Genomic DNA, 26,919 nt, shown 5'->3' with positions numbered 1-26,919 from the left:
TGATCTTTATTAATTATCCAGAACTACGTATATAACACTTATCTTCTAAGCATAAGTCGTAAAATATTCGGTGGTTCAGTTTAGAATGCAGACGGTTAAAACCAGAAATTAAATGATTAGCCATGATTGAAGTGAAGTACAAGTAAAAGATAGGAAGGAGCTCGATAGTACTCATGTTGTTGAGTAGCTTTACCAGTTTACCCTCCATGTTGACAAGATCAGTTTCCATGTGCTCTAGATTAGTTTATGGCTCCCACCCACTTAACTACAATATATTCAACACTCCCTTCTCTCTCATCTCTCTCTCTCCTCACACACACACACCAAATTCTTAAAAACTTGATCTTTAGGCTCTCTCCCTTCCCATGATTCCAGCTGCAGATCAAGACTGAAACCACTGTTTCCATCAGAGGTTAATTAATCCCACAAATCCCATCACACCCCATTTAATTACCCTCAATGATGGGGACTATGGAGTTTTAATCAAACTAGCATACGTATGCAGTACTCTAGTTTTCACCTGGGGAAGTGCTTTTGCTAATCTGCTTCTGGACCTTCTGGTTTTGCCTTTCTGAGGGATTTTTTTTTTCTTTCACATTTCCCCATAAAAACTTGCCAAGAAAAAAAAAAGCACTTCGGGCATTGAGCTTTTGTTTTGGGGCTTTTGCTGTCAGTCTGCTATCTGGTAGAACATGTGGGGTTCCATGCTTTTGCCTTCGCCAAGGACATGTAAGTACCATATCCTCCTTCCTGTGAGTTTTTTGAGCTTTGGGATGCTGCTTATCTCTTTTGTGTCAGCTAATCCACTCACAGAGAATCAATGAATGAATTAGCTTCTCAACAAGTGCTTTTTGGCTTTTGGGTTTCAGATATTATGTTATATGGATTTTGGGTTTTGATGCTGGATTGTTTGGTTGTGTAGAAAGATGGAATCTGGGAGTAGGTTTTACTCAGCTGATGAGTTCAGATTGGATGCCAAATGGCTGATTGATCCCAAGCATCTGTTTGTTGGGCCAAGAATAGGTGAGGGAGCTCATGCCAAAGTCTATGAGGGCAAGTAAGTTGTACAGCTTCGCTTCACTTTCAATTGTTTGAGTTTTCGATTTGTACCCATGAATTGTTTGGTCTGCATAAGTGGAAACCTTGTGTCTTGATTTGTGGCTAATGACGTTTCCGCGGTTCGCATTTTCGTTTCATTTGAGAGTAATGTTGTTTAGATTTGCAAGTTTTTGGTTCATCTTGTTTAGATTAGGTAAACTACGATTGCGTTCTTGTGGCGATTCGCAATACATTTTCTCCTTTCTTGTTTTGCATTCTGAACTGCATTTTGGGTTTTGCTGAAAATTTAATCTGGTTTAGTGGTTAGATTCAAATTTTGGTAGGATCCCGAAAATGGTCAGGTTTTTGGTGAATTGTAGTTCAGTAGAAGATACCTGATGAATTTGGTTTGAGGGCGAAAAATGAGTTTCTTAAGCGATTAGATTGGCAGCTTGGAAGTAATTATGGTTCAATTTTGAGTTCTGTTATGCTGCAGTTATCTCACTCCTTTTGATTTCGGCCTTTTGGATTCCAATCAGATACAAAAACCAGACTGTTGCAATCAAAGTTGTTCATAGAGGAGAAACTCCAGAGGAGATTATTAAGAAAGAAGGACGGTTTGCCAGAGAGGTTGCAATGTTGTCGAGAGTTCAACATAAAAATTTAGTGAAGGTTCGATTTAATTGCCGCCATTTAGTTGATAAGTCATTGTGGTAACGGGTGACAATGGTTACATTGTGTAGTCATGAACATCAAATTGTTATGTGTCGACATCTGATAATTAATAAAGGTACCCTGCCTCTCAACAGTTTATTGGTGCCTGCAAGGAGCCAGTAATGGTGATAGTTACTGAGCTTTTGTTGGGAGGTACATTGCGCAAATATTGTCTAAACATGCGGCCGAGGTGCTTGGACATACGTGTTGCTGTTGGTTTCGCATTGGATATTGCTCGTGCGATGGAGTGCTTGCACTCTCATGGGATCATACACCGTGATTTGAAGCCTGGTAACTTTTCCTATCCCATTTTAACTGCTTTGAATTCGATAAGTGTGAGTAAGTTTAAGAAGGTTTAGATTCATAAACTGTTTCAGAACTGGATTGTCGTATTTTTTTCTGTAGTCAATATTTTCTGACTTTTTTGGCTGCAATAACTCTCATTCACCCAACTTTCTTTTGGTATTAAATTTTTAATAAATATTTTCCGTGTTTGCATTACGATGATAGATTTCATCACTGCCATACCGTCAGGCTGGAATTATTATTCTGAACTGTACTGTTATATTAAAAAGAGTAGATAGTAGATAGTCATATGTTTAAGTTCCCAAATTCGACTTCAGACTAATTTTTGTAAGATGGCGCTTCAAGGAGTAGAAGATTTTATTCAAAAACAGAACCCGAGGGGCTCCAAACTGAGGGTTATACACCGCTTATAGTCGGTTTAGTCCTCTCCAGTTCCATTTTTGAATAAAAACCTCGACTCGTGGATTTCCCTTGTTTCTACGTTTCTAACAACGGATCTGCATTGTATGATTCAATGCATTGATGTGGATGGGTGAATTATTTGTTGGGTTTTGAAAAATTACTTGTCTTTTACCTCATGTTCTTACTTATTTTGTCTTTTTTTAACTTTTGGGTGCAGAAAACTTGCTCTTGACTGCAGACCACAAAACAGTTAAATTAGCGGATTTTGGGTTGGCAAGAGAAGAGTCATTAACAGAGATGATGACTGCAGAAACCGGGACATACCGTTGGATGGCTCCGGAGGTACTACCCTTCTTCCCCCACACTCTCATGAACTGTTGACGCTTAAAAATACCTCTTTATTGAGTTGATATTTCCTATTTTTCGGCAGTTGTACAGTACTGTTACATTAAGGCAAGGAGAGGGAAAGCATTACAACCACAAAGTGGACGCGTATAGCTTCGCAATTGTTTTGTGGGAACTCTTACACAACAAATTGCCTTTCGAAGGCATGTCAAATCTCCAGGCAGCATATGCAGCTGCATTTAAAGTAAACATATCTTCCTCATCGATACATTATTTCCGATTCCAACCATTAATTCTCCAAAATGCTTATGGTGCTGCTAAGTTTTACTAATTATTTGATGGATACTTAACATTTCAGAATGTGAGGCCTAGTTCTGAGAACATCCCTGAGGAGTTGAACATCATCCTAACTTCATGCTGGCAGGAGGACCCAAATGCTCGGCCTAATTTCAGCCAAATAATTCAAATGCTACTCGATTTTCTTTACACCATATCTCCTCCCGAACCTGTCATTCCATCACGGATGTTCACTGAGAACACTGTCTTGCCACCAGAGTCTCCTGGTACAAGCGCCTTGATGGCAGCACGCGAAGGCTCAGGGGAGACGCCCAAATTAGGAGAAATGGAAGACAAGCCAAAAGGTTTTTTCTTCTGCTTTAACCAGTGTTATTGAGTAGTTGAAGAGAAGATCCATAAAATCCGTCTTTCGGGTCAATAACGTTCGGAGGTAAGATCGTAAACACCAGAATCTAGTCCGATCAGGTGCATTTTGTTAACATGGTAAATGTTTAAGCTGATCAGTGTCGAATTTCATCAAGTTCAATTGTCGAATACACCACTTTGTATCTATCCAATGTTCCGCTGGATCTTGTCGATGTGTAGGATCTTAACCCCGATTTGATATTCTTCAACGTCTGGTAGCTAATACTTTTGAATCACGGTGTGTTATATGCGAATTTTCTTCATCGGAAGCGGCTTCCATTTGCTCGGAAAATCGAAGCTGTAACTTCACAAAAACGATGACAAACCTTGCATTAATGCTGACGGTATTTGTGTAAAAATGCAACTGTTAATTTTTCGTAGATTCTTCTGCGTGCAGATAATGATTTGGAAGCGGTTTGACCATTTATTTTGTCACATAAGTAATTTTGGTTGAACTTTTGAGCTGAAATACAGAAAATCAATTAAAAATAGCAAGAACGGATTTTCGTCGGCCAGAACATCTCTAAAATCATTTTGCAATAACACTACGAAGCTTAGGATGAAGCGAAAATGTCACGAAAATAGATTTTATGAACATTAAATGATCAAAACCATTACAAGAATTTAAGGGAGGAGGAGTTCTGAATTTTGAACGTATGGATGGAAATTCAACACTCTATCTACTAAAATATTGAACCGCATACATAGTTACTACAGTGCTGGGTTTGGCGGGAGGGATAATAAAGGTTGTTATTGCCATTTTGTTCAATATTGGGGGTGTTTTTTTAATGTCCCAATTTCTTTTATGTAAACACTTCCTTGTCTTCGAGCTATTTGCATGTTACGTTGTTAGATTAAATATAGACAACACGTTCAAACAAAAATTCGCATATAACACACTGATTCAAAAAATATGTTTTGCATGCACGTGAACGCGTGCATGAAAGCTAGTTTTCTTTGGATTTGGATCCTCTCCTGAGCTAATGGAGAGGATCCTCCTGACCAATCATCATGAGCCGTTAGATTTTTATTTAACAGCTACAATTATTATAACTTTAAAGGAACCTCCCAGTTTGTAACCGTTGGATAAAAATTCAACGGTACACGATGATTAATCATGAGGATCAGGAGAGGATCCAAATCCGTTTTCTTTAAAGTGAGTAGCAAGTTGTTGGATGAAATAGGAACAGGAGCTTCTGGAAAAGTGTGAGAATAATTTAATATCAGGATGGAAACTGATATTATGCCTTGGGAGATATGAAACCTTGCGGAGGGATTTTTCAGTGTGACTATCACACGGGATGATATATCACGTGTCGTTATATAAATGATATGATATATGTGTTAAAAAGTTAATAACTTAAAAAATAAAATTTTTCACTACTTATATAAAAACACGTGATGTACCACCTGTATTCCCGTTACAACTAAAAATTTCTTCAAAAGAGGCCTATTTCTGGCTCACCTCCTTTTTCCAGCCATGTTAGATTCATATGCTTGAATCAACAGTTTGAAATAGACAAGGGAACTGGATGCTACACCCTTTTGATTTGACAAGACAGTATTCTAATTTACATGAGAAAAATACTTGAACTTGAATGTAAAGAGGTCGACGTATTGCTTTGGTAAATTAGGTTAACTCACATCAACAGAACTAGATGTTATTTTATTTATTTAACAAGACGGTATTTGTAGAGAGAGAAATTCAAACTTAAATAAAATAGGCCGGCATAATAGCTTAATAAACTAGTCTTACTCTTGATAGAGTAGTTCCACAATGGGCAATAGCCTTATGGACTGGCTCTCAAATAGGGCCAGATAGCTCGAGGAAGGTGGTCCACCGTGTGCTGGCAAGGGAGCCCGAGCAGGCCCATGGTAGAGGTCCAACATGAGTAGCTGGCCCGAGAGCTCGAAGGCAACGTGACAAAAGGCTGACGTCAGGGCGACGTCAGCTATAATATAAAATTAATAAAAATTAAAAAAAAAAATGTAAAACACAGTAGGCTTCGAACTCAACGGCTCTCGCAGGAGTTCGTCGTCAAGGTTGTTGATACACCCACAGACAAATGGCAAAGATCCAGTCCCTCCGCCGCCGCAGCTGCCGTCGTACCCCACAGACAAATCGCCTTTGCCCCCACACACTCGCAATCCCCCTCCTTCCACTTGAGCGCCCAGATCGCATGATTTGGGATTTATTTTTGGGGGAAAGAGGAGAGAGAGAGAGAGAGAGAGAGAGTTTGGTTAGGGAGTGGGGAAGATTGGGACTGTTGATGGAGGCTGAGCTAGGTGAGATGGTGAAGATGGAGGAAGAGAGGCGGCAGTGAAGTGCTGAAGGAAGGTTTGGGTGTGTTGTTTGGGGGGGGGGGGGGACATGGGTTGATGGGAAGTTTCCGCGCGAGGGGTGGTGGGGCGGAAGGATCTGGGTGTGGATGGTTTTTTGTGTTTTTTTTTTGTTTTAAATATTTAATTAATTAATTTTTTAATATTTAATTAAAATTTTAATAGAAAGTGGTATAACGAAACCGATTAAAAATCCTATCCGAAATTACAAATAAAATTATTTTGTATTATTTAAAAAAAAAATACTTCTATTTTATTGCCTATTGTCAGGGCTATTCAGTGTAGGAGTGGAGATGCAAAAGCTAGTTATTGTTCATTAAAGGCAGTTATTGTTCACTGGATGGATTAAATAGTGAATAGCCCTAGGGGGCTTTAACAATTGTGGAGTTGCTCTTAGTAAAACTAGATACCACCTTCTTATTTGACTAAGACGATATTCTAATTTTTGAACTCAAAGAAAGGGGCCCGACATAACAAGAGATACAAACGTAAACCCTAGAAGAAAAATCCACCAGAGTTTGGAAGAAAACTGAAAGGTTTATTTGATTAATTCTTGAATGTATATTACAAAGCCAAAAGACTTAAATATACTTAAACTCAGCCATGAGGGAGTTCAAGGGTCTTAGGGACATTGAAATGACATAAATCGGACGGTAAATCGAAAGTTTGAATTTTATTACAAACTTTAAAACGCTGTTTTGGAAGTCTAGACGACCTTGAATAGCTAAATATGTAAATTTCCGATGCGTCCTTTTGTCTTCCTTCGTTCTATTTCATCTTCAATGCACCAAAACGTAGCTTGGACAACAAATATGTAAATTTTCACTGCGTCCTTTTGTCTTCCTTAGGTCTATTTCATTTTCAATCCACTTAACCATCTATTCTACACAAGGTTTTAAAAGACACTAGGCGTTGGTCGAGTGGCGGGCTGGAGCCTAATGAAAATATGGGAAACAAGGATATAATGTGTGTTTATTTAAGCATGCAACAAGTTTCTTACAATTTATTGAAAAAAAATGCAAAATGAAAGTGATATATTTTCTGTCTAAGTGAGCTGTGACCTAGGCGGGTGCCTTGTAATAACCTGAAAATTTAAAGATATGAATATGTGGAGAAAATCGAAAATAAATCGATTTATGGTTGTGAGAAGTTAAATTGAAAACTTTTAAAGTTCTGTTTCCGAGAATTATTATAATTTTCGTAGTAAAATTATTGTTAAGTGGAAATGACGAAAATGCCACTAGTTGGCTTAATGTAATTATATGGTAATGTATTTTATCTTCATACATTTTGGCATATCTCTTGACATATTTGGATAGAGGATGATCCTACGAGCGCGTAGGCGAAAACCGTTCGTGAAACAGATTTATAACGAAGAAATTATTAACATTTAAAGTCAGGGATATTTTGGTAATTTTACTCCATTTTAGAAGGCTCAAGAAAATCTGGAGCAATGAGTTGTGCCACGTGTGTGGTTGGGATGAAAGAAAAAATGAGTGATGGACAGCTGTGATTGAAAGGAAATAATAGAAATGAGAAAATGAAGGAATTTGTGGGGGGGGGGGGGGGCTGACCAATGGGAGGAGAGAACCGAGAGGAAAGAGAGAGAGATGGGGGAACACCAGATCACACGGACCTAGCGACCCGACCTATTTTCCTCATCTTCTCCGGTGGTTTCATTGGTATCCCGGCGAATCACGTCGATCAAACCTTGGGAAATCATTTCCCGACCTCCCCTTTACCTAATCCACTCCAAAAACTCAAGATAAAAGGGTATGGAAATCGTGTAATTGGCACGGTGGGTGCGGGGTGCATCAGAGCTCCTTGGTGCCGATCCTCCATTTCTGAAGCCAAATTCGACCACCACCACTATCAATGGACTCCTTGTGAACCCAAGAACATGTCCCAAGCCTTGGATGGGGCTGCAGAACACCGGAGGACATAGATCGAGGTCACCCAAATTATAGGGTTTCCGATGGGTTCAAGGTAAATTGGAGCCTTTCCAGGACAAATTGAACTTGGCCACATGTATAAAGTTTGCTCTACTCTTTGAGATCTTTATTTCTGTAATTTTTAAGAATTTTTAGAAATAGTTGAATTTTCTGGCGAGTCGAGGCGGCCGACAGCCACCCGCAACGGCGGCGCACGGCCAGGGAGCCGACATTGTGTTTTTATGCGAATTTCGCTATTCTAATTATGCTTTTGAGACCTAACTGTTGTGGTTTGAATATTAATATGATTGTGGTATATGTGGGATTAAATGAATATATTTGGATTTGGTTTGAATTTTTGGAAAGGGGAACTACGAAAGGCTTGATCCCGTTCTAGGGTACGTAAGCAGTCTAACTGTGTTAGATGCAGCCTTAAATAATCAAATTAAATCCTTTGTTGAGAATTGGTAAAAAGAAAAGGAATTTGGTAAATAAAATGAGAATTAACCTTATAAATTAATTATGTTTATGTTTATGTTTAATGAGAGGGTGTTAAGGAATTTAAATAAAGAATTGTGATTTAAAATTCTGCGAAATAGAGCAAAGTTTTTAGGCCGTCACCAATATCATTTCCCGAAATTAATATTTTCGGGCCCGGGGTGTGACAAATGGTATCAGAGCAGATGATCCAACTCTACAAGATACACTATTCGTGAGTCTTGTTGGTGTGAATTATGACATGCATTGTGGTTACATTAATTCATATTTTTAGGAATAAAGTGGCATTCACGTTTTATATGTGAAATACATATATAAATTGTATTATGATTGTGGTGCAATTTCCTTGGTAAATATGAAAGTTTCGTTAATGGGAATTGTGATTTGCGTTTATATTGCATTATTTCATAAGTTCTATGAGTATGACGGGAATTATGTGGAATGCATATATTGTGAATTATGATGCCTTGAATTGAATTGAATGGGAGTAGGAAAATTTTAAAATATCGTATTCATGTTATAGCTTCGAAGATGAGCATTTGATTAAAGTTTTGGATTAATCTTGAATTGAATCGATATTAGGCTATGCATTATGAAAATGTTGAATGTTAAGGTGATTGTGAGGTGGTGATAAGTAGATGGAGAATTTGTATTATACCTGGCACTTGAGAAATTGAATTAGGCACAAAGGCCCGTGGATACAAGGGTGGATATGTGAATTGGGCAAAAAGGCCCGTGGATATGTGAGATGGGGCGAAAAAAGGCCCGTGAATGTGAAATGGGGCGAAAAAGGCCCGTGAATGTGAAATTGGGCAAGAAAGGCATGTGAATGTGAAATTGGGTGGAAAAGGCCCGTAGATGTGAATAGGACCAAAAAAAAAAAAAATAGAAGAAGAAAAGAAAAAGAAAGTGTGATGTGTATTGGCCAGGTATATTACAATCTTTTCCAGCCTACTAGTCACTAATTGAAATAAAAGAAAATGATGGTGAAATCATTGTTTTGTCAATGATAAGTGTAGATAGAAATTTTAAAATGTTATGGCCAACAATAAATGTGGTTGGAAATGTTAATATTTGTGGAAGATATGGTGATTTGTTGAAGGGGAATGAAATTACAAACTGTGATTATGGTTTTCCATTATAATGAGAATGGTGGGTGGATATGAATGAAATTATGGAATGAAATTTGAGTTCATTTAAAATAAGAGGAATTATGGCATGAAATTATGATATTTTGTTAGCCATGATAGTCACGGCTTGGGATTTGCCTTTAGATTTGTAAATGTAAGAGGAAATTATTGGACCACTCTTAGTTAAAAGAGATTCATTGATGCTCTATTTTCTACACAATTTGTTGCCTCTTGACATGCCAAAATAAGTATGTGGTATCGTGACAAATTTGGGGGTGTTGTGTGGGTTCATGACAACATGTTCATATACTTCTTTTTATTTTCTTACCAAAATAATGACTATGGTTTTGGTTGGAATTTTTGCTAAGGTCTATTTTAGTGGTTTGGTTTGATATTGTGATATTTACTTAGCCACTGACGATTACAGCTAGAATTGATGGAGAAGTTTGTAAATTTAATTTCAATGGGTTTGGTTACCACAGTTATAAATTGTCATTGTTGAATTGGTTATTGCGAACCAAGTTGAGGACGAGCACTTATTCTTGTGGCTATGTGATAAATAAGGTTTATTTTTGTTGGTTAATAGAGTGTTACATATTTCAATTTTCTCTTTTAATTGATGAAATGTGAATGGCATTCTGAAAGAGTGAGTCACTCATTTATTATAATTGTGGCTGCACTTTGAAGTAAATTAAAAAGAAAAGCAATTGAAAGAAAGATTTAAAAGGCTTTAAATTTTTACCATGGGCAATTTAGTTAATTGCGAAAATGAAAGGAATCATAGAATGAGAATTTATGTTAGTGGTGTTTGGAATTTGGCTTTAATCTTCTTTCCATTAATCAGTGAGTGTGATTGGGAATTTCCAATGAATTTGGTTGAAATTTTTGATATTCGGTTTGTCAATTATAAAGCTTTGGCTTGAAATTTTGAGATTCTACTAGGTTACTAATGGATGACTTCGAATTTTGATATTAAATTGGCTGAAAATAGTTATGGCTGGAAATTTATAATATGTATGCTGCCAATATTGAGTATTTTTTTTGTTGGTATCGTTAATAATGGTGGTAAAAAAAAAAAAAAATTAGAAGAACAATTGTGGTAACGGCTGTGTATAGCCAACGGAGGCCATGAGAAATTTTGGCTTAATGTGGATATTTATTTTGCCATTGGGCATGGTTAGAATTTTTTATACTTATTTTGCCAATGAATGTGGCTGAGAATTTGAGAGTGTGAGTGAGAATCACGATTACTATTCGTTGGTTTAATTATTTCCGGAGCTTGAATAAAATTGTAGACTGAGATTATAATTATATTCACCATAAAAGAAATAGTGGAATTAGTTTTAATTTATTTTCGTAACTTGGTGGTTGAAATCTCGGGGACGAGATTTATTTTAACAGGAGGTGAATGTCATACCCTGAAAATTTAAAGATATGAATATGTGGAGAAAATCGAAAATAAATCGATTTATGGTTGTGAGAAGTTAAATGCGACTAGTTGGCTTAACGTAATTATATGGTAATGTATTTTATCTTCATATATTTTGGCATATCTCTTGACATATTTGGATAGAGGATGATCCTACGAGCACGTAGGTGAAAATCGTTCGTGAAACGGATTTATAACGAAAAAGTTATTAACGTTTAAAGTCAGGGATATTTGGGTAATTTTACTCCATTTTAGAAGGCTCCAGAAAATCTGGAGCAATGAGCTGTGCCACGTGTGTGGCTGTGATGAAAGAAAAAATGAGTGATGGACGACTGTGATTGAAAGGAAAGAATAGAAATGAGAAAAGGAAGAAAGGATTTTTTTTTGGGGGGGGGGGGGGGGGGGGGAGGGGGTGACCAATGGGAGGAGAGAACCAGGAGGAAAGGGATAGAGATGGGGGAACACTGGATCACATGGACCCAGCGATCCGACCCATTTTCCTCATCTTCTCCGGTGGTTTTCATTGGTTTCCCGGCGAATCACGTCGATCAAACCTTGGGAAATCATTTCACGACCTCCCCTTTACCCAATCCACTCCAAAAACTCAAGATAAGAGGCTATGGAAATCGTGTAATTAGCATGGTGGGTGCGGGGTGCACCAGAGCTCCTTGGCGGCAATCCGCCGTTTTCTGAAGCCAAATCCGACCACCACCACTATCAATGGACTCCTTGTGAACCAAAGAACATGTCCCAAGCCTTGGATGGGGTGGTGGAACAACGGAGGACATGGATCGAGGTCACCTAAATTATAGGGTTTCCCGTGAGTTCGAGGCAAATTGGAGCATTTTCAGGCCAAATTGGACTTGGCTGTAGGTATAAAGTTTGCTCTACTCTTTGAGATCTTCATTTCTGTAATTTTTGAGAATTTTTAGAAATAGTTGAACTTTTCGGTAAGCCGGGGCGGCCGACCGCCACCAGGGAGCCGACATTGTGTTTTTATGCGAACTTCGTTATTCTAATTATGCTTTTGAGACCTAATTGCTATGGTTTGAATATTAATACGATTGTGGTATATGTGGGATTAAATGAATATATTTGGATTTGGTTTGAATTTATGGAAAGGTGAACTGCGAAAGGCTTGATCCCGTTCCAGGGTACGTAGGCAGTCTAACTGTGTTAGATGCAGCCTTAAATAATCGAATTAAATCCTTTGTTGAGAATTGGTACAAAGAAAAGGAAATTGGTAAATAAAATGAGAATTAACCTTATAAATTAATTATGTTTATGTTTATGTTTATTGAGAGGGAGTTAAGGAATTTAAATAAAGAATCGTGATTTAAAATTCTGCGAAATAAAGCAACGTTTTTGGGCTGTCACCAATATCATTTCCCGAAATTAATATTTTCGGGCTCGGGGTGTGACATGCCTAGATGGGTCTAGACGGGCTAGGCAGGTCTCTAGGCGGTCTAAGCGGGTGCCTCAACAGGTCTAGGCATCCTTTCTTAATTTTCAAATGTCTAGGCATTAATCGGGATGATAGCCAGCCGTCTAGCGCCTAAGCGGTGTTAGGCGGAGATTTTTAGAACCATGTCAGCAGAACTAGATGCCACCCTTATCATTTTAGAATAAAGGCCAAACCAATTTGCCTATAAATTGAAGCTTTTGCATCCTCCTAATGCTTCAAGTTCAAGGTACTTGTGAATTTGTGACTGCAAAAAAAAAAAAAGAAAAAAATGAGGCGAAGCTACGAGTACCCAACCAAGCACCAAAATGGGAACGACTATTACTCCCATGTGCATAGGATGGCAAGAACCCCTAGTGTCCTCACTGATGTCCCTCATGGCCAAACCCTATTCAGCAACCAGGCCCCTGGGAGAGAGAGCTATGGCGGTCAGTACTACGAACAGCGTCAGCAGAACCCGCAGTACAAGCCGGAAGTTCACAAGACGGTTGAAGTGACCGAGAGAGTCACGCAGTGCGACAAAGACGGGAACTGTGTCGTGTCTGAGGAAACTGTTGATGTTGAGGCCGATGGCTACATCCAGCAGAAGCACAAGGGGTTTGAGCTCTTCAAGTGGAGGACCTTCAAACCACGCTAAGGTGCCGGAGAGTTCTTGACAAGGATGATTGGCGGGCAAACTATAAGCAACCCATGACTTATATAAATAAAGTGCCTGCAATTCTCCGTTCTGATGAACTTCCTTAATTAGGCTCTTAATAAGATGCCATCGTCATGTTTAATGTATTTCACTTCCTAAATAAACAAGTTATTATTACTTATTGTTATTCTCGTGTTATTAGTTTTTCTTTTTCCTTTTTGTCTCAGTTATTAATCTTTAATTATTGAAACAAGACTGCAGCAGCAGCGGTATGTGTGATATTTACTCCCGCAGCAAGTAAGTGTGTAAGACTTTGTGATGGTTTGAGAATTGACGGTAAAAGAACTGATGCTAAATGCTAATCCTTGGTGTTTTTTCCGTGAGACGGGCGAAAACATCTGGTAAAATCCTGCTCTACCTCATGTCTTATGCCATCTGCAGAACTTAGTTTGGTTCTCCAACATAGAACTTTTATACATCATTGCAGAAATCAATCGAAACCAATTGTTGGTAACATACCGCGATACACCATTCGCTTGCCAAAAGTTACGATGCGCAGTACTACTTTAGCTTAACACAAGGACTTTGATCTCCAACAAAGCAAATGAAGATTGAAAGATTAACAATTTCTTCACACAAAAAAGAAATAACACACATATAATTCAGACTTTTCTCCTTTTTTTTATTGCACTCCTAGTGTCAAAATCGTAGATATTCGGAGAAAAAATTATGTTAACAAGAGCAATAATGCTGCAAAAAATAAACAAGGCCACGAATTATGGATCGTCATCTGGGGGAACATTAGCCTCATCAAATGTTCTTAAAGATATTTTATTGAATAAACTTCTAAGGCTGTGCTTGCTCTCCCTACGCCTCCGACGGACTCGTGCCACACTCTCCAACTCATCAAGGACTAGCCCTGTCTCTAACCTTTTCGAAACGGCCACAATCTCATAAGCATCCCATAGTGACTGCCCGAAATCCCATTTTGTACCACCAGCTGATGATGATTTTCTCATTGCTTCAAGCTTGAACCGGGATGGCGATTGGCCGTTGTAATTTCTCGGGCGGGCGTCAAATTTGGACATGGGCCGGGAGCTGCCGGAGTGGCTGTACCAAGCTTGTGCCACAGCCTTGAGGATTTCAAGTTCTCTGTCATCTTCAAGCTGTAACTTTTGCTTCATGGTGAGTTAGTTTTTTGCTCTAACAAAGTCTTGTATGGGCCATGCATGTTGTCTTTGAGCAACTTAGAGCCTCAGAAATTGGTACTGTGTCAAACGGAGATAAGTTTAGGCAACCATATCCTTTTTGTGGGCGTAAGAATTTTGTCTTTCACAAGCTTGTGAGGTGAACGCTTACAGATCGGGAAATGGGCATGAAAAATGGGCTGGGCTAGCCTCATTGCTGGTGTTATAGAATGAGAAAGTACTTTTTAGGAGAATAGCCTGAATCAAACTTTTGGCATAATTTCGAAGTCCAAATTTTAACTAGTATTCACGTTATTCAGCTCAAACTTTCCAAAAAAATCTTGTAAACAAGATGTTACACGATTGAGCTGAGTAAAGTTGTGCAACTCTAACCCAACCCAAGTGAGCCTAACCTGACTGAAACCCAATCCCAAAATTATGAAAGCAAAGTTAGGGTTGCGGTGACTGGTCAATCTGCGTCAATCTACCTAAGTTGCACCCTTACTTAAAAGTCTTATTTTTGTTATAGACATCAAGAGAGACATTACTTGACGAAAGTACTCTAAAATTGAGGGTATGTGACACATTGTTGAGAATATTAATTTCACATCCCGGAAAAGAAAAAAGAAAAATGAACATTGCATATGCTTATAAGTAATTGAGCTACTTTTTATATTGTCAATTGGTTTTATGGGGAAATCTCAATTTTCTTCACACACACATTTAAATTTATTTATTTATTACATAAATTATTATAGAAGTGACGACATTTGATTCTTTTAGCACAAATGTATTCTTTGGGCGATAAAATGTAGCAAATTAAAGTTAATTGTCGAATTATGTCATTCATATCAACGAGTGTGGCTACAATATCTCGTGATTTAAGTGCATTGGTATATCTGTGGAGTAGAGAAATGTGATGAAGATGTACAATATGTTCTTCAAATCTCAACTCATTTTATTTTGAGTTGCAAGCTATTGTAGATTTTCCGCACGTAAACCAAAACATATTTTACCAATTTTTTTTTAAAAAACATATAACTTATTCCTAAAGGGAACAAGCAATCACATTTGTTGAGCTAAGAAAAAATATATAGGCTAACTACATTTTGCATCCTCAAAGTTTGAAGTGATTTAAAACAGACCATGAGATTTCAATTTTCTCATATTCTCTTTTAAGATCCTAAAATTGTATCAATTTTCACCTTTGATAGATTTGAATTTCTAATTGCAGTGATGAGTTTTTTGGTGACGAATGTGATGTAAATGCGGCTTATATATCAATTCTGTTACGAATTTTATGCTCACTATATCATCAATTTAGTGAAATTTAAACAATTCATGAGACAAAAATATGTAAATTGCTATAATTTCAAAACGGTAAAGAGCAATGTGAGAAAATTAAAACTTCATGGCCTGTTTCAAAATCACATATAGAGGTGTGAAATGTAGTCGGTCCAAAATGCATAATAGCATTATCGATGTACACAGAAGTATAATCCTTCAAATTTTCCCGCTCATTTCGAAGAACAATTTCCCAGATTTCTGTTGGGGTCTAGGGTTTCGCTCATCTCCTCCATTCTCCAAGCTGCTCTCAGCTATCTGATGCTTTCCACTTCATAGCCCCCCCTAAACCCTAAACCCCCAAAGAATGAGCGCTCCCAGTCCCATGGAGGTCTCTATGCAAAACCCCCAAGAAGACGCCGGCATCCCCGACCAAAACGGCGGCGTCACAGTAGACTCAGCTCCTTCTCCCATTCTTCCCCAAGACAAAGTCCTCGTTTCAGGTGTGTACGGCGTCGTTTTTGCCTTCAATTAGTTGTTGCTCTTAGTTTTTGAGCCAATTTGTTCTAATTTGAGGCTGTGTTGATGATTTAGTCGTAAATTTACTTTCTTTAAGAGAAATTGATTGTGGGTTTCAGTTGAAGTCAGCCTCAAGCCCTCCAGCACAGCTCGGGCCAACGACGTGCAGTCTGCCGTTGAGAGGTGTGCTGTTAAATTCGTTAATTAGAATCATCGATTTTGATTTTTCAGTTGTTTCTCAATTGGGTCTTATGTGTTTGATGAAATGCCTGCTTAGCTTAACGGTTTGGCAAAGTTCGGTAATCAGCGCTGAGGATTAACATAATGTGCTTTTGTTTTCTGTTCTTCTTCTTCTTCTTTTGTCAAATGCTTAGAATGCTTGAAAAGAGGAGTTTGAGCTATTCTGATGGACCCGTGCCGGTGCCTCTTGATGATCGGTTTCTAACAGAAAATGTGCAAAGTATCTGTATTTGCGATACGGGTATTCTTTTTTATCTTTGAACTAGTCACGGGTTATTTTTTTTGAAGGCAAAGTGAAGAAATTTTGAAACTGATGGTCAGCTATAATCAATACTGCAACTTTTCATCTGATAAAACAGAAATCTGACTGCACAAAATTTGTGATACTTTACGTACTACAAAAAGGAGGAGGAGGATGAAGTCTTAAGATATTTGCCGGTTCTGATGCTTGAACTGTTTGTTTTTGTAGATGAGTGGGTGCAGAACCATGAGATCCTTTTGTTCTGGCAAGTGAAACCTGTTGTGCATGTTTTCCAGGTAATAGGTGTACCATCTGGACTACTTTGGGACTCGATATCTATTCAAGTGTTGATCTCCTGCTTGTATGTGCTCATTAGCTTAGCGAAGAGGGAGCATGTGAGGATATAAGTGGGGATGGACAACCTTCCACCTTCAACGAATGGATCCTTCCTGCAAAGGAATTCGATGGCATGTGGGAAAGGTTGGTTTGGAACTTCTCTAATTTTCTTCTCCTTCGTAGTTTGAAATCAACTGATAATGTAACGTGCTCAGTGCTCATCTACTTTTGCAGCCTAATTTATGAATCTGGTCTCAAGCAAAGGTTGCTGCGTTATGCAGCTAGTGCATTGCTTTTTACTGAAAAGGGTGTCAATCCTTTCCTTGTGTCGTGGAATCGGTAAGGAATTGTTTGTTGATTTCATCTATGTACAGTTATACACATATGCTTGTTATTTCCTTTATTGATGAGGAATTGCTTTCTGGCACCTATATGATTGTTTTTATCTCTTTGCAGCATTGTTCTTTTACACGGACCTCCAGGGACTGGTAAAACTTCTTTATGCAAAGCACTGGCTCAAAAACTTTCTATTCGATTTAACTCCAGGTTTGTTGATGTATTATCTTGTTCAGATGAATATGCATCACTAAAATGGATGTGCATCCGTGTAGATTCCCATACTCAGTATTTTATTCTTTGCAGGTACCCGCAATGCCAACTGATTGAAGTTAATGCACATTCTTTATTCAGTAAATGGTTCTCTGAGAGTGGCAAGTTGGTATGTAGTTGATACTGCAAGTCCTAAAAGGTGCTTTTGCTCTTTGTTAACAGGAGTTGGATTTGGTACATGCAGTTCTCTGTTTTCATTAAAAGTATTTCTCAATCGTAGGTTGCGAAGCTTTTCTCAAAAATTCAGGAGATGGTTGAGGAGGAAAACAATCTGGTATTTGTTTTGATTGGTGAGATTTATTTTCACTGTGAGCTTTCATTTTATGATCATATATCTTCCATTTGGATTATAATTCATGAATATACGGTGATGTTGCAGATGAAGTAGAAAGCCTTGCTGCTGCTAGAAAAGCTGCTTTATCTGGCTCCGAACCTTCAGATTCTATTCGGGTACCGTACTTTCTCCTTTATCCTATTCCAGACTACTTTCTAAGCTTTTTGGTTGAATAATGCAGACAATTTACATTTAACATTTTCGATACAGTTCAGTATAGCTCAGTTTGAGTTCATTTAACACCTAAACATTGACATGCCAGGTAGTGAATGCGCTGCTAACTCAGCTGGATAAATTGAAATCAGCACCAAATGTTATAATTCTGACAACGTCGAACATAACCGCTGCAATTGGTAAGGCTACAAATGAATTTCTCGAGGTTTGCTTGCAATTTTTCATCTGTAGATTGGAGAGGTAAACTGTAGTTTGCCAAGAGTTGATATACTTTTCCCTTATATTAAAGAGTTTAGTCTCTTTCTGGTTCTCTTTCTATCAGTCTCTCTTGTCAGTCACGAGGTCTCTCTGGTTCTGACAAGCTAGAGAAAGAGAAATACTTTATTTTCTCTGTGGAAGGGAAAAAAATTAACTTTCACCATCCTAGTATGTATGGATTTACCATTTCTTGGGTTGCAGATATTGCGTTTGTTGATCGAGCTGATATCAAAGCATATGTTGGTCCCCCAACTTTGCAAGCGCGTTATGAAATCCTAAGATCCTGCTTGCATGAACTTATACGAACACGAATCTTATCACATCTAGAGGTGCATTTGTCTGGCTAACCTTGTTCTGTTCTGATACTGTAACTAAAGTTTTAACATATTAAAATTCTCCCTCGAGTATGTGGGAATGTTCCAAGCCATTCGTAATGAACTTTGTAAATTGTAGGATTGTGAAAGCATGCTTCCTAACTTTGCTAGCTTGAAAGAGAAACTGAATATACCTGAGGTACAAGATGCCCAGACGCCACTACGCCTGTGTAAACAATTGTTCGAAACTGCAGAAGCATGCGAGGTCAGCAACGGATTCAATTCCTTGCCTTCTAAAGTTGTAAGTTAGGCCCTTTTCAGTCTATCTGATAGTTGATTTTGTCTCTGGTTTCTTTAGGGATTGAGTGGGCGATCATTGAGAAAGCTTCCGTTCCTAGCACATGCGGCTCTCGCAAATCCTTACGGTTGTGACCCTAGCAAGTTCTTGAGTACAATGACAGATACGGCTAGGAGGGAGCGTTCTGAGCTACCTGACTGAACTAAACAGTTTTCACATCTTGTAAACAATGTATTCTTACACTTACTGCAAACGATGACGCAAAATCTAATTCATTTTAAAGCATTCGTAGCTTCCCTTTGTGATGAAGATGTCATCAAGTATCTCTACCAAAAAACAAATCATACAAAAATAGGCATGGTTCGAGTTCTTGGCAAATAACATGTAATCAATTTGGTGTGGACAACAATCTTGTCTGAAAAACTTGGTAGATGTTTTGAAAAATGAGTAGAGGTTACAAAATTCTTGGGGTTTAGCCATGAAATTACTACAAGAACTATCTACGTACAAGTCAAGTAGTAGTCCGCTTCTGCTTGTCTTCGGTAGTAGTCTGCTTCCGCTTGCCTTCATCTTCTGTAGTAATCTGCTTCAGCTTGCCTGCCGTAGAACCAAAAAGTTTGCAAATTTCACCGTGCTTTCGAATATGATGAGGGCATTTATGAAGCAGATCTTTCGCCTCGGAGTATCTACCTTCCTTAAAGAATGCTTTCAAAACATGGACATACGCTGCAGATGACGGATGTTCCTTAACAGTCAATGCTTTGAAAAAGTCTGCAGCATCCTCCACAGAACCAAACTTCGATATATACTGGACAAACGGTTCTGAATAAGGTGGGTAGTTCTGTTTCTTCATCAAATGAAGAAGTTTGAATGCTTCTTCGAGTTTTCTGACCTCCAACAATTTTTCGATTAGATTTTTGTATGTGGCTTGCCACGGTACTAAACGAGCTTTTTTCACCATTTCGTCAAGCAGTTTATATGCACCATCTATCTTCCTCTGCTTAAGGAACCCCTCTATCAAGACGTCCATCAGATCAGCATCCGCATCACAGCCTTTTTCCATCATCTTTGCGAAACAAATCAGCGCCGTGTCAACTTCATCAGCGGCGCAATGCCCTTGAATCAAAATGGTCCAAGTCTTGATATCAGGAACGCATCCGTCTGCTTCCATTTCGTCCAACACATTGCAGGCTTCTTCAAGTCTCTTGGCCTTACAAAGTCCAAAGACCAATTGGCTGTATGTAATGTTGTCCGGCTCGTACCCTGCATTTCTCATAGCCTTCATAACTTCCTCCGCTTGATCAAATCTGCCTGCGCCTGTCAAAGACCTGTGAATCCCATCGTAAACAACCTTGGAGAGGGTATTCCCTGCAGACTCAAACTTCTTTGCAACTCTAAACACCATATCCAGATCCGGTTTATCACTCCCTGAGATGCTCCTTAAAAGCATGCTGCAATCCTGAGCAGAGGGCTTATAAGGGCCGTCCATCATGAACTCATACAGCTTCACCGCGTCCTCTATCATCCTGCTCTTCTGAAACTGCCGCGTAATCTTTATATAGGTGTCCAAATCCAGCTCATGACCTGCACCCTTCATCCCCTCAATCACACTCCAAAACTCCCCTATCGAATCAGGCCTTGCAAGAACCCTCGCAACTGCATTGTATGTAATTGTATTGTGTTCATAACCAGAACACTGACCAGCCCAACGGAAAAACCTCAACGCTTTCACCGGGTAATTCCTAAGATCCTTCAAAACCCTAACAACAAAATTATCAGATAACTCAATTTTGAGCTCCCCCAATTCTTTTTCAACCCCATCACTCCAATCCGACCCCGAAACAACATCCACCACGCTCTTCACAACATCATCCACCGCGTTATCTTCGATCATCCTCTGGTAAAAATGCTTGAAAGCCACGACATCACTATCCATCCTCCCCGTTTTCAACTGTTCTCTAATTGCCACATAAGTTTGCTCATCGATGAAAAACCCCTGCTCTTTCATCTTCCTCAAAGCAATCCAAAACTCCATCATCGAGCTCTTATGCACTAAAACCCTAAGAATTAAGCTAAACACCGAAGAACTCGGCCTAAATCCGTTCTTCTCGCAGACCCAATTGAAAAAATCCCAAGCCCTTCGTGGGTCTTTATCCAATTTCTTCAAAACATAGATTACTACATCGTGGGTTAGTGATGGGTACGACTCGGACAACTCGGTCTCCAACTCGGCAGACCACTTGTTGGCCAGAACGAGTTGCAGGACCGAGTTGGGGGTCGAGGAAAAGAAGAGCTTTTGATGGGTGTTGAGGAAATGGGAATGACAGTGGGATTGATTTGAAAGGAAGCGAGAGAGGTGAGAGGAATGAGTCACTTGAGAATAAAGCGGCCGAGTTATGACGTCGAACTGAGCCGCCGCGAGCGAGTTGGCGAATCGGCGGGTAGTGAGAAACGCCGCCATTGCTCGATTCATGGCTGCCAAACTTCTCACTGGGACAACCTACAGAGACATTGACGGGATTTCCAGGGTTTAAGCATTTTCCGGGCCAACCCGAATATAATTGGGTCAACTGTGGACTTGCAAGTTATTTTCTCTTGCGTCATATGTTGATGGGCCCAAATGGGAATCCATGGGCTTTTCACAACCCAAATAGGGACCATGGTACTTTTATGAGAAAATTGCAAAACTGGAACATACTTTTCCACTTTTATACAATGACCGGACTTCAGTTACTTTTGACAATATACCACTCACATTCATTTGCACTCATCCTCTAAAATTCGAGGACGTTAATTGCACAAACCAACTTCGAAGGTCAATTTCCTTATTCAGTTATTTTGACAACATACCATCTACATTCATTTTGCGCTCATCCCGTAGAATTGAGGACCAATCAAATATACGTTACCTTCCTTAACTAAAAACGATTTCAAACAATTGGATCGTACATGTCACATGATTATACGTAACAAAATTGTGGGTTGAATTGGACACAGGTTAATTTTGGCATAGAATTGGACGCAAGTGAAATATTGTCAAAACATATTAAGTGAAAGTGGTCAATTGTAACCTCTTCTAGTTTCGGGGGTAAAAACACAGAAATTAAAAAGTCTACCTGCCATTTGTGTAAATTTCTCAACTTTATATAGGACCTTCACAAGTAGGGACCCACCAATGTTGTAAGAACGGTCACCTAGGAAAGAAATTTTTCAATGTGATCGAAATACGGGATGGTATACAAAGTGTCATTATACAAATAGTAAGATATGTGTGTTAAAAAATTAATAACTTAAAAAAATTAAAATTTTCATCATTTATATAATAACACGTGATGTATTACTTGTATTCCATCGCAATGAAAAATTTCTTCACCTGGGCCGCACCTTGATTTTCTTTCACGCCAAGTCGTGTCGGATATAAAAGTGAACCGGCAACTCACCCTTTTTTCTCAACGGCGTGCGGGAAGTTCTGCAGAGTCTGAATACACGTGGCGGGTGTTTATAGGAGAAAAGAGGACGGTGGAACCGCGGAAAGGATCGAGTAGGGAACTCACGCAACATAACAACGGTAGTCCTTTTATTCGTTTTTCAATAGCAAACTTGACAGAATGGTTGTTCTTATCTTTAGAGGGGTGTGTGTCAAGCGATTGTCAGGACAAATATAGACACACTAACTAACAAAGGGAGTTTCACATAAGAAAATATTGAACCTCCCATATATATATATATATATATATATATATATATATCATACATAAGTATTTTGACACATATATAACTTAGGACATGCTTAAATGATCTCACATGTCACACTCCTAAAACAAACCCCAAAACTTGACTAAGCTTAACGAGTTACATAGTACCAATTAATTTTGTTTGTTTTTTTTCCTATTGGTTGCATCAATTGTTCGAGTTAATTTGCCTATTTACTCGATAAAGGGATCAAGTCAATCGGAGTTTCCCTCATTTCATTGAGGAGAAAGAAATGAAATTTTGTTTCTTAATTCAATTTTTACACTAGCCTTCATGCACGCCAGTCACGCACGTGCAGAATATATTTTTTGAACCACGGCGTGTTACGATGAACTTACAAGTTAAAAAAAATTGTACAAAAAGAATTAATTATGCGTTATGCGAGTGCAAAAGATCTTTTTTAACCGGGACTACATGCCTTTTAAGATATTTTGAACGTGTTTAAAAATAGAGAAAATAATATTTAATAAACAACTGATTAAATCACATTATTGCTAGCTCATTGTGAGGTATTAATTATTAAAACAAAAAATAAAAAAACACGGTGTGCTACGATGGACTTACACTTTTTAAATGTTTTTATATTAAAAAAGTATACAAAAAGAATTAATTATGCGTTATGCGCGTGAGAAATACCTTTTTTTTATAACCGGTACTACATGCCTCTTAAGATATTTTGAACGTGTTTAAAAATAAAGAAAATAATATTTAATAAACAACTGATTGAATCACTCATTGTGAGGTACTAATTATTAAGAAAATAAAAATAAAAAATAAATAAATAAAATAAAAACTATACAGGAAAAAGTTAAATATTAAAAAACTGTTTAACAATGTACATTAAATAGTAAAATATTAAAACACTGTTTATCGTTGTATTGACAAAAGAAAAGTCAAATATTGAAGTAAATAAATAATTTTAGATCATGCTAGAAGTAACTTCTCATAAACCAATTAAAGCAGCTGAATTTAGATAATAAAATCGGTTTCTATAGAATTTACATTAAGAATAGAGAAAATAATATTTAATAAACAATTAATTGAATCACATTATTGTTAGCCATTGTGAGGCCAAGCTAACCATCTCCCCTTTAGTGTAGATAATATCGTGTGTTAAAAAAAATCATTTGACAATTAATTTAATCACATTATTATCCGCATGTGAAAGACCGTTTTTATAACAGGCATTACACGCTTCTTACGATGTTTTGAACATGTTTAAAAATAGAGAAAATAATATTTAATAAACAACTGATCGAATCACATTATTGCTAATCCATTGTGAGACTAAGCCCACCCCCTCCCTTTAGTGTAGATAATATTGTTTGTTACATAAAAAAAAAAACAATCATTTGATAACTTATTTAATCACATTATTATCCGCACATGAAAGACATTTTTTATATTACGTGAGCACATCAACTTTGTCATTTGTTTATTATTTTCTCTCTTTCCTTTCATTTTTTTTTTTTTGTTCTTTTCTTTGATGAACAGTGGAGAACAGTGGAATTTGGGGTCGCACATGAGACAAAAATTTTGGTGTCATGCGCTTCGACAAAAATAAGTGGACCAAAATGCTCCTCAGCCAAAAAATTCAAAACTTGCCCAAAATCATGTTTCAAATTATGCAAGGGTAAATTGGTCATCTAGCCATAAAAAAATTGTGCTGCACAGTTACCATTTCCGTTGGCTTTCTATATAACATGCGAACATATTTAAAGCAATATCTAGAGTTTTTCATGTGTGTGTGTGTGTGTGTGTATTATATCAAAGATGCAATGTGAAGACAACCAAATATTTAGCATGACACATGTAATCTTTCAATTGTATGAACCCCTTTACTCATCACGAACTAGTTACTCATCAACTTCCGATATGAAATATGAAAGTAAAATCTGTAAATTATAATCCTAAACTTACCGCTTCATGGTTTGACTAAATTTTTCATGGATTCTATGTTGTCTTCCTTTGCATCTTCATTCTTCACTCACAACCTGAAACGATAAGATCCGAGTAACCCGCACAGCCTCTGCCCAGATCGACGCCTGGAGCTGGCTGGATATGAGTTGGATGTTCTGATTTTTGGATATGTTATTGTTTGGACCCGATTTTACACTATCGGCCTGAGCAATCGAGACCGTAGAATGAGTAAAATTCTGAGCCATTGGATTGGAAGATTGTCTAGATAATATTATGATTTTAATAATCACAATGTTATCTGGCGAATTATTAAGAAAATTATTTCTAAAAAATTTGGTGAGCCCATTTTAAGCATATTAGGAGATTATCTTCTAATAATTCAAGCACGGAAGAGTTCAAACAACATGTGTAGATATGGAAGAATCATAGCCACCGAGTATCTTGGCAGGATGCCAAGTATTTTAATTAAATGGGGTTAATGAAATTGCATGCATTATCACATCCAGGAAAAGGTGGGATTGCATGCAAGATGCAGAGTTAAAGTGGGACTGCATCACGTGGATTTTGAATGATGGTGATGGCGCAAATAGGATTGAATTGGAAGGTCAGGATGGAAAAGATGGGTTCAAGCTTTGGTTAAGGTGATTAGGCGTGGACTTATATGCATATGAGATAAAGTTTTCAGAGCTTTATTTAATTATAGTGATTATGATTGGGATAAGTGCGTGGTCAGCATCAACAAATAAGGACTCAGAGTCACAATGCAATTAGGATTGGTTTGCACGGCTTGGGTATTCAAGACTATAAATACAGTGCAACGGGCATCATTCAAGGGACCTCGAATTCAACACCCAACTGCCCCGCGCAAAACCTCTCAAACATCTTGAGATTTTTTATTTTCTTTTTTCCGCCGACACATCTTCAGTTTGGATAAACAGCACTGTGAAGGCAACCGGCGAACATCTTCAGTTTGGATAAACAGCACTGTTGCCGTAGAATCAGCCGTTCCCGAAGCACCTTCAGTTTGGATAAACAGCACTGCGTCGAGGCCGACTGGTTATCTATCCAAGTCTCGGTCGAGAAGGATTTTCAAATCCTTATTGGCAGAGGTCATCTCATTAGCCTTCTCGGCGAAGTGAGGTGTTACCAGGTTACTACATTCGGCACCTTGAGAGCTGAATTTGATATTGAACTTCGTAGAACTAGCAGCCTTGTCTTCAGGCTCGAGAATCCAAAGGCCGAGATTTGTTCCTTCCTCGGCCGCAGTCGCAAGATAAAGAAGTCAACAACGCGCTCAACGCAACATCAACAAATTTTACTCCTCGGCCGAGCTCGGCCGACGAGTTGGCACGCCCCGCATTCAACCGAAGGACGTAGTTAGCTTATTAGTTACTCGGCCTGCGCGCCACGTAGGCTTTGTAATTTTTAGGATCAACAGTTATAGCTAAAATCAAGGTGAACAGCTTTCATGCAGAAACCAATTTGTTCTGACAACGGAAACAAGGGTTTTGTGGCTTAGAATTAATTGGTGGCTGACTGTTAGAAACTTAGAATGTATTTTGTTAATCCGGAATCGAAGATGTTTCAAACAGATTTCTAACAACATATCTCATTTGGCTTAGGCTTTATCACCCATAAATCACTTTAATGACCTATTTAGTTACAATTTACAAGTTTACATACGCTGCCAAGTTTGGCACAATCTTATCAACGGTAAAATCGTTATATCTGTCAATATCATAAGATGACGGTATATTTACACTTAACAATGCAGTTAACCCCACTATACAATAATTCTTATACTGAAATGCAGGTTGGGGAAGAAGAATGTTAACAACCAATTTGCACATGGTAAGACATAATTAGTCTTGGTCTAATTAAATGTGCGTTAACGAAGTTTTGATGGTCAAACCAACTTCACAAACTACGCTAAATTTCTGATATTTAACTTAATCTCATAAGATGTTGAAAATAAAGTAAACCTAAATCAAACCACAAAAGCATATGAAAGGCAACACAAAAAGAAAATTATAACCCTTTTCGATATGAACCGACCAAAAGATAAAAGGGAGAAAGAGCCAAAAATTCAAACACCTGTACATAGATAAAGACCCTTTTTCAAAGGTTAGGGAGCTAGCTAGCCCCACCTTACGGGCACCAATGTATCATGCTTTAAGTTTGCTACTTTGCTTTGCCTTCACAAAAATGTAACCACGATAAAAATTAGACACACACACACATTTGCCTCCACAGTCCACAGTGACCAGTGTGTGTGTCGTCCCCCTTTTTGTTTGTTGGGTGTTCCTTTTTCCCTGTGGAAACGTGCCCTATAGCACTGTTCTTAAAGAGAAGAAACCTGCATGCGGGAATATAAGATGTCCACACTTCCACAGTCCACACTATGCGTGCTTCACAATATTTCACCTCTCTCTCTCTCTCTCTCCCTGATGTAAAGCTCTATATATATAACATTCTAGATATAGCTATTTATACGTCCATCTATATATATGTGTGTGTG

At 38.2% G+C, this 26,919-nt stretch overlaps 4 protein-coding genes across 4 annotated transcripts; 2 read left to right on the top strand and 2 right to left on the bottom strand.

Moving 5' to 3' along the window:
• Positions 1 to 274: 274 nt before the first annotated feature.
• On the top strand, positions 275 to 3,680 carry LOC137710693 (serine/threonine-protein kinase STY13-like). The gene is made up of 7 exons (XM_068449795.1): positions 275 to 729; positions 923 to 1,057; positions 1,578 to 1,710; positions 1,848 to 2,043; positions 2,678 to 2,802; positions 2,891 to 3,049; positions 3,164 to 3,680. The coding sequence occupies exons 2-7, from the start codon at positions 927 to 929 to the stop codon at positions 3,476 to 3,478; spliced, it is 1,059 nt and encodes a 352-aa protein (XP_068305896.1). The 5' UTR covers positions 275 to 729; positions 923 to 926; the 3' UTR covers positions 3,479 to 3,680.
• Positions 3,681 to 13,710: 10,030 nt separating this feature from the next.
• Positions 13,711 to 14,118, bottom strand: LOC137710171 (uncharacterized). Its single transcript, XM_068449118.1, has one exon. The coding sequence runs from the start codon at positions 14,116 to 14,118 to the stop codon at positions 13,711 to 13,713; it is 408 nt and encodes a 135-aa protein (XP_068305219.1).
• A 1,497-nt stretch (positions 14,119 to 15,615) lies between these two features.
• Positions 15,616 to 19,023, top strand: LOC137710806 (pachytene checkpoint protein 2 homolog). Its single transcript, XM_068449936.1, has 14 exons — positions 15,616 to 15,908; positions 16,044 to 16,107; positions 16,299 to 16,405; positions 16,634 to 16,701; positions 16,782 to 16,885; positions 16,976 to 17,080; positions 17,198 to 17,287; positions 17,384 to 17,459; positions 17,571 to 17,640; positions 17,730 to 17,800; positions 17,947 to 18,037; positions 18,318 to 18,445; positions 18,570 to 18,695; positions 18,789 to 19,023. The coding sequence occupies exons 1-14, from the start codon at positions 15,773 to 15,775 to the stop codon at positions 18,927 to 18,929; spliced, it is 1,377 nt and encodes a 458-aa protein (XP_068306037.1). The 5' UTR covers positions 15,616 to 15,772; the 3' UTR covers positions 18,930 to 19,023.
• Positions 19,024 to 19,142: 119 nt separating this feature from the next.
• Positions 19,143 to 21,212, bottom strand: LOC137710804 (pentatricopeptide repeat-containing protein At3g48250, chloroplastic-like). The gene has a single exon (XM_068449935.1). It carries the CDS (start codon positions 21,199 to 21,201, stop codon positions 19,240 to 19,242), a length of 1,962 nt encoding a protein of 653 aa, XP_068306036.1. The 5' UTR covers positions 21,202 to 21,212; the 3' UTR covers positions 19,143 to 19,239.
• Positions 21,213 to 26,919: the final 5,707 nt, after the last annotated feature.

Source organism: Pyrus communis, chromosome 12, assembly GCF_963583255.1.
Source record: "Pyrus communis chromosome 12, drPyrComm1.1, whole genome shotgun sequence".
NCBI classification, from domain to species: domain Eukaryota; kingdom Viridiplantae; phylum Streptophyta; class Magnoliopsida; order Rosales; family Rosaceae; genus Pyrus; species Pyrus communis.
The sequence above is the reverse complement of the archived record's forward strand: the minus strand, read 5'-3'. Positions and strand labels throughout refer to the sequence as shown.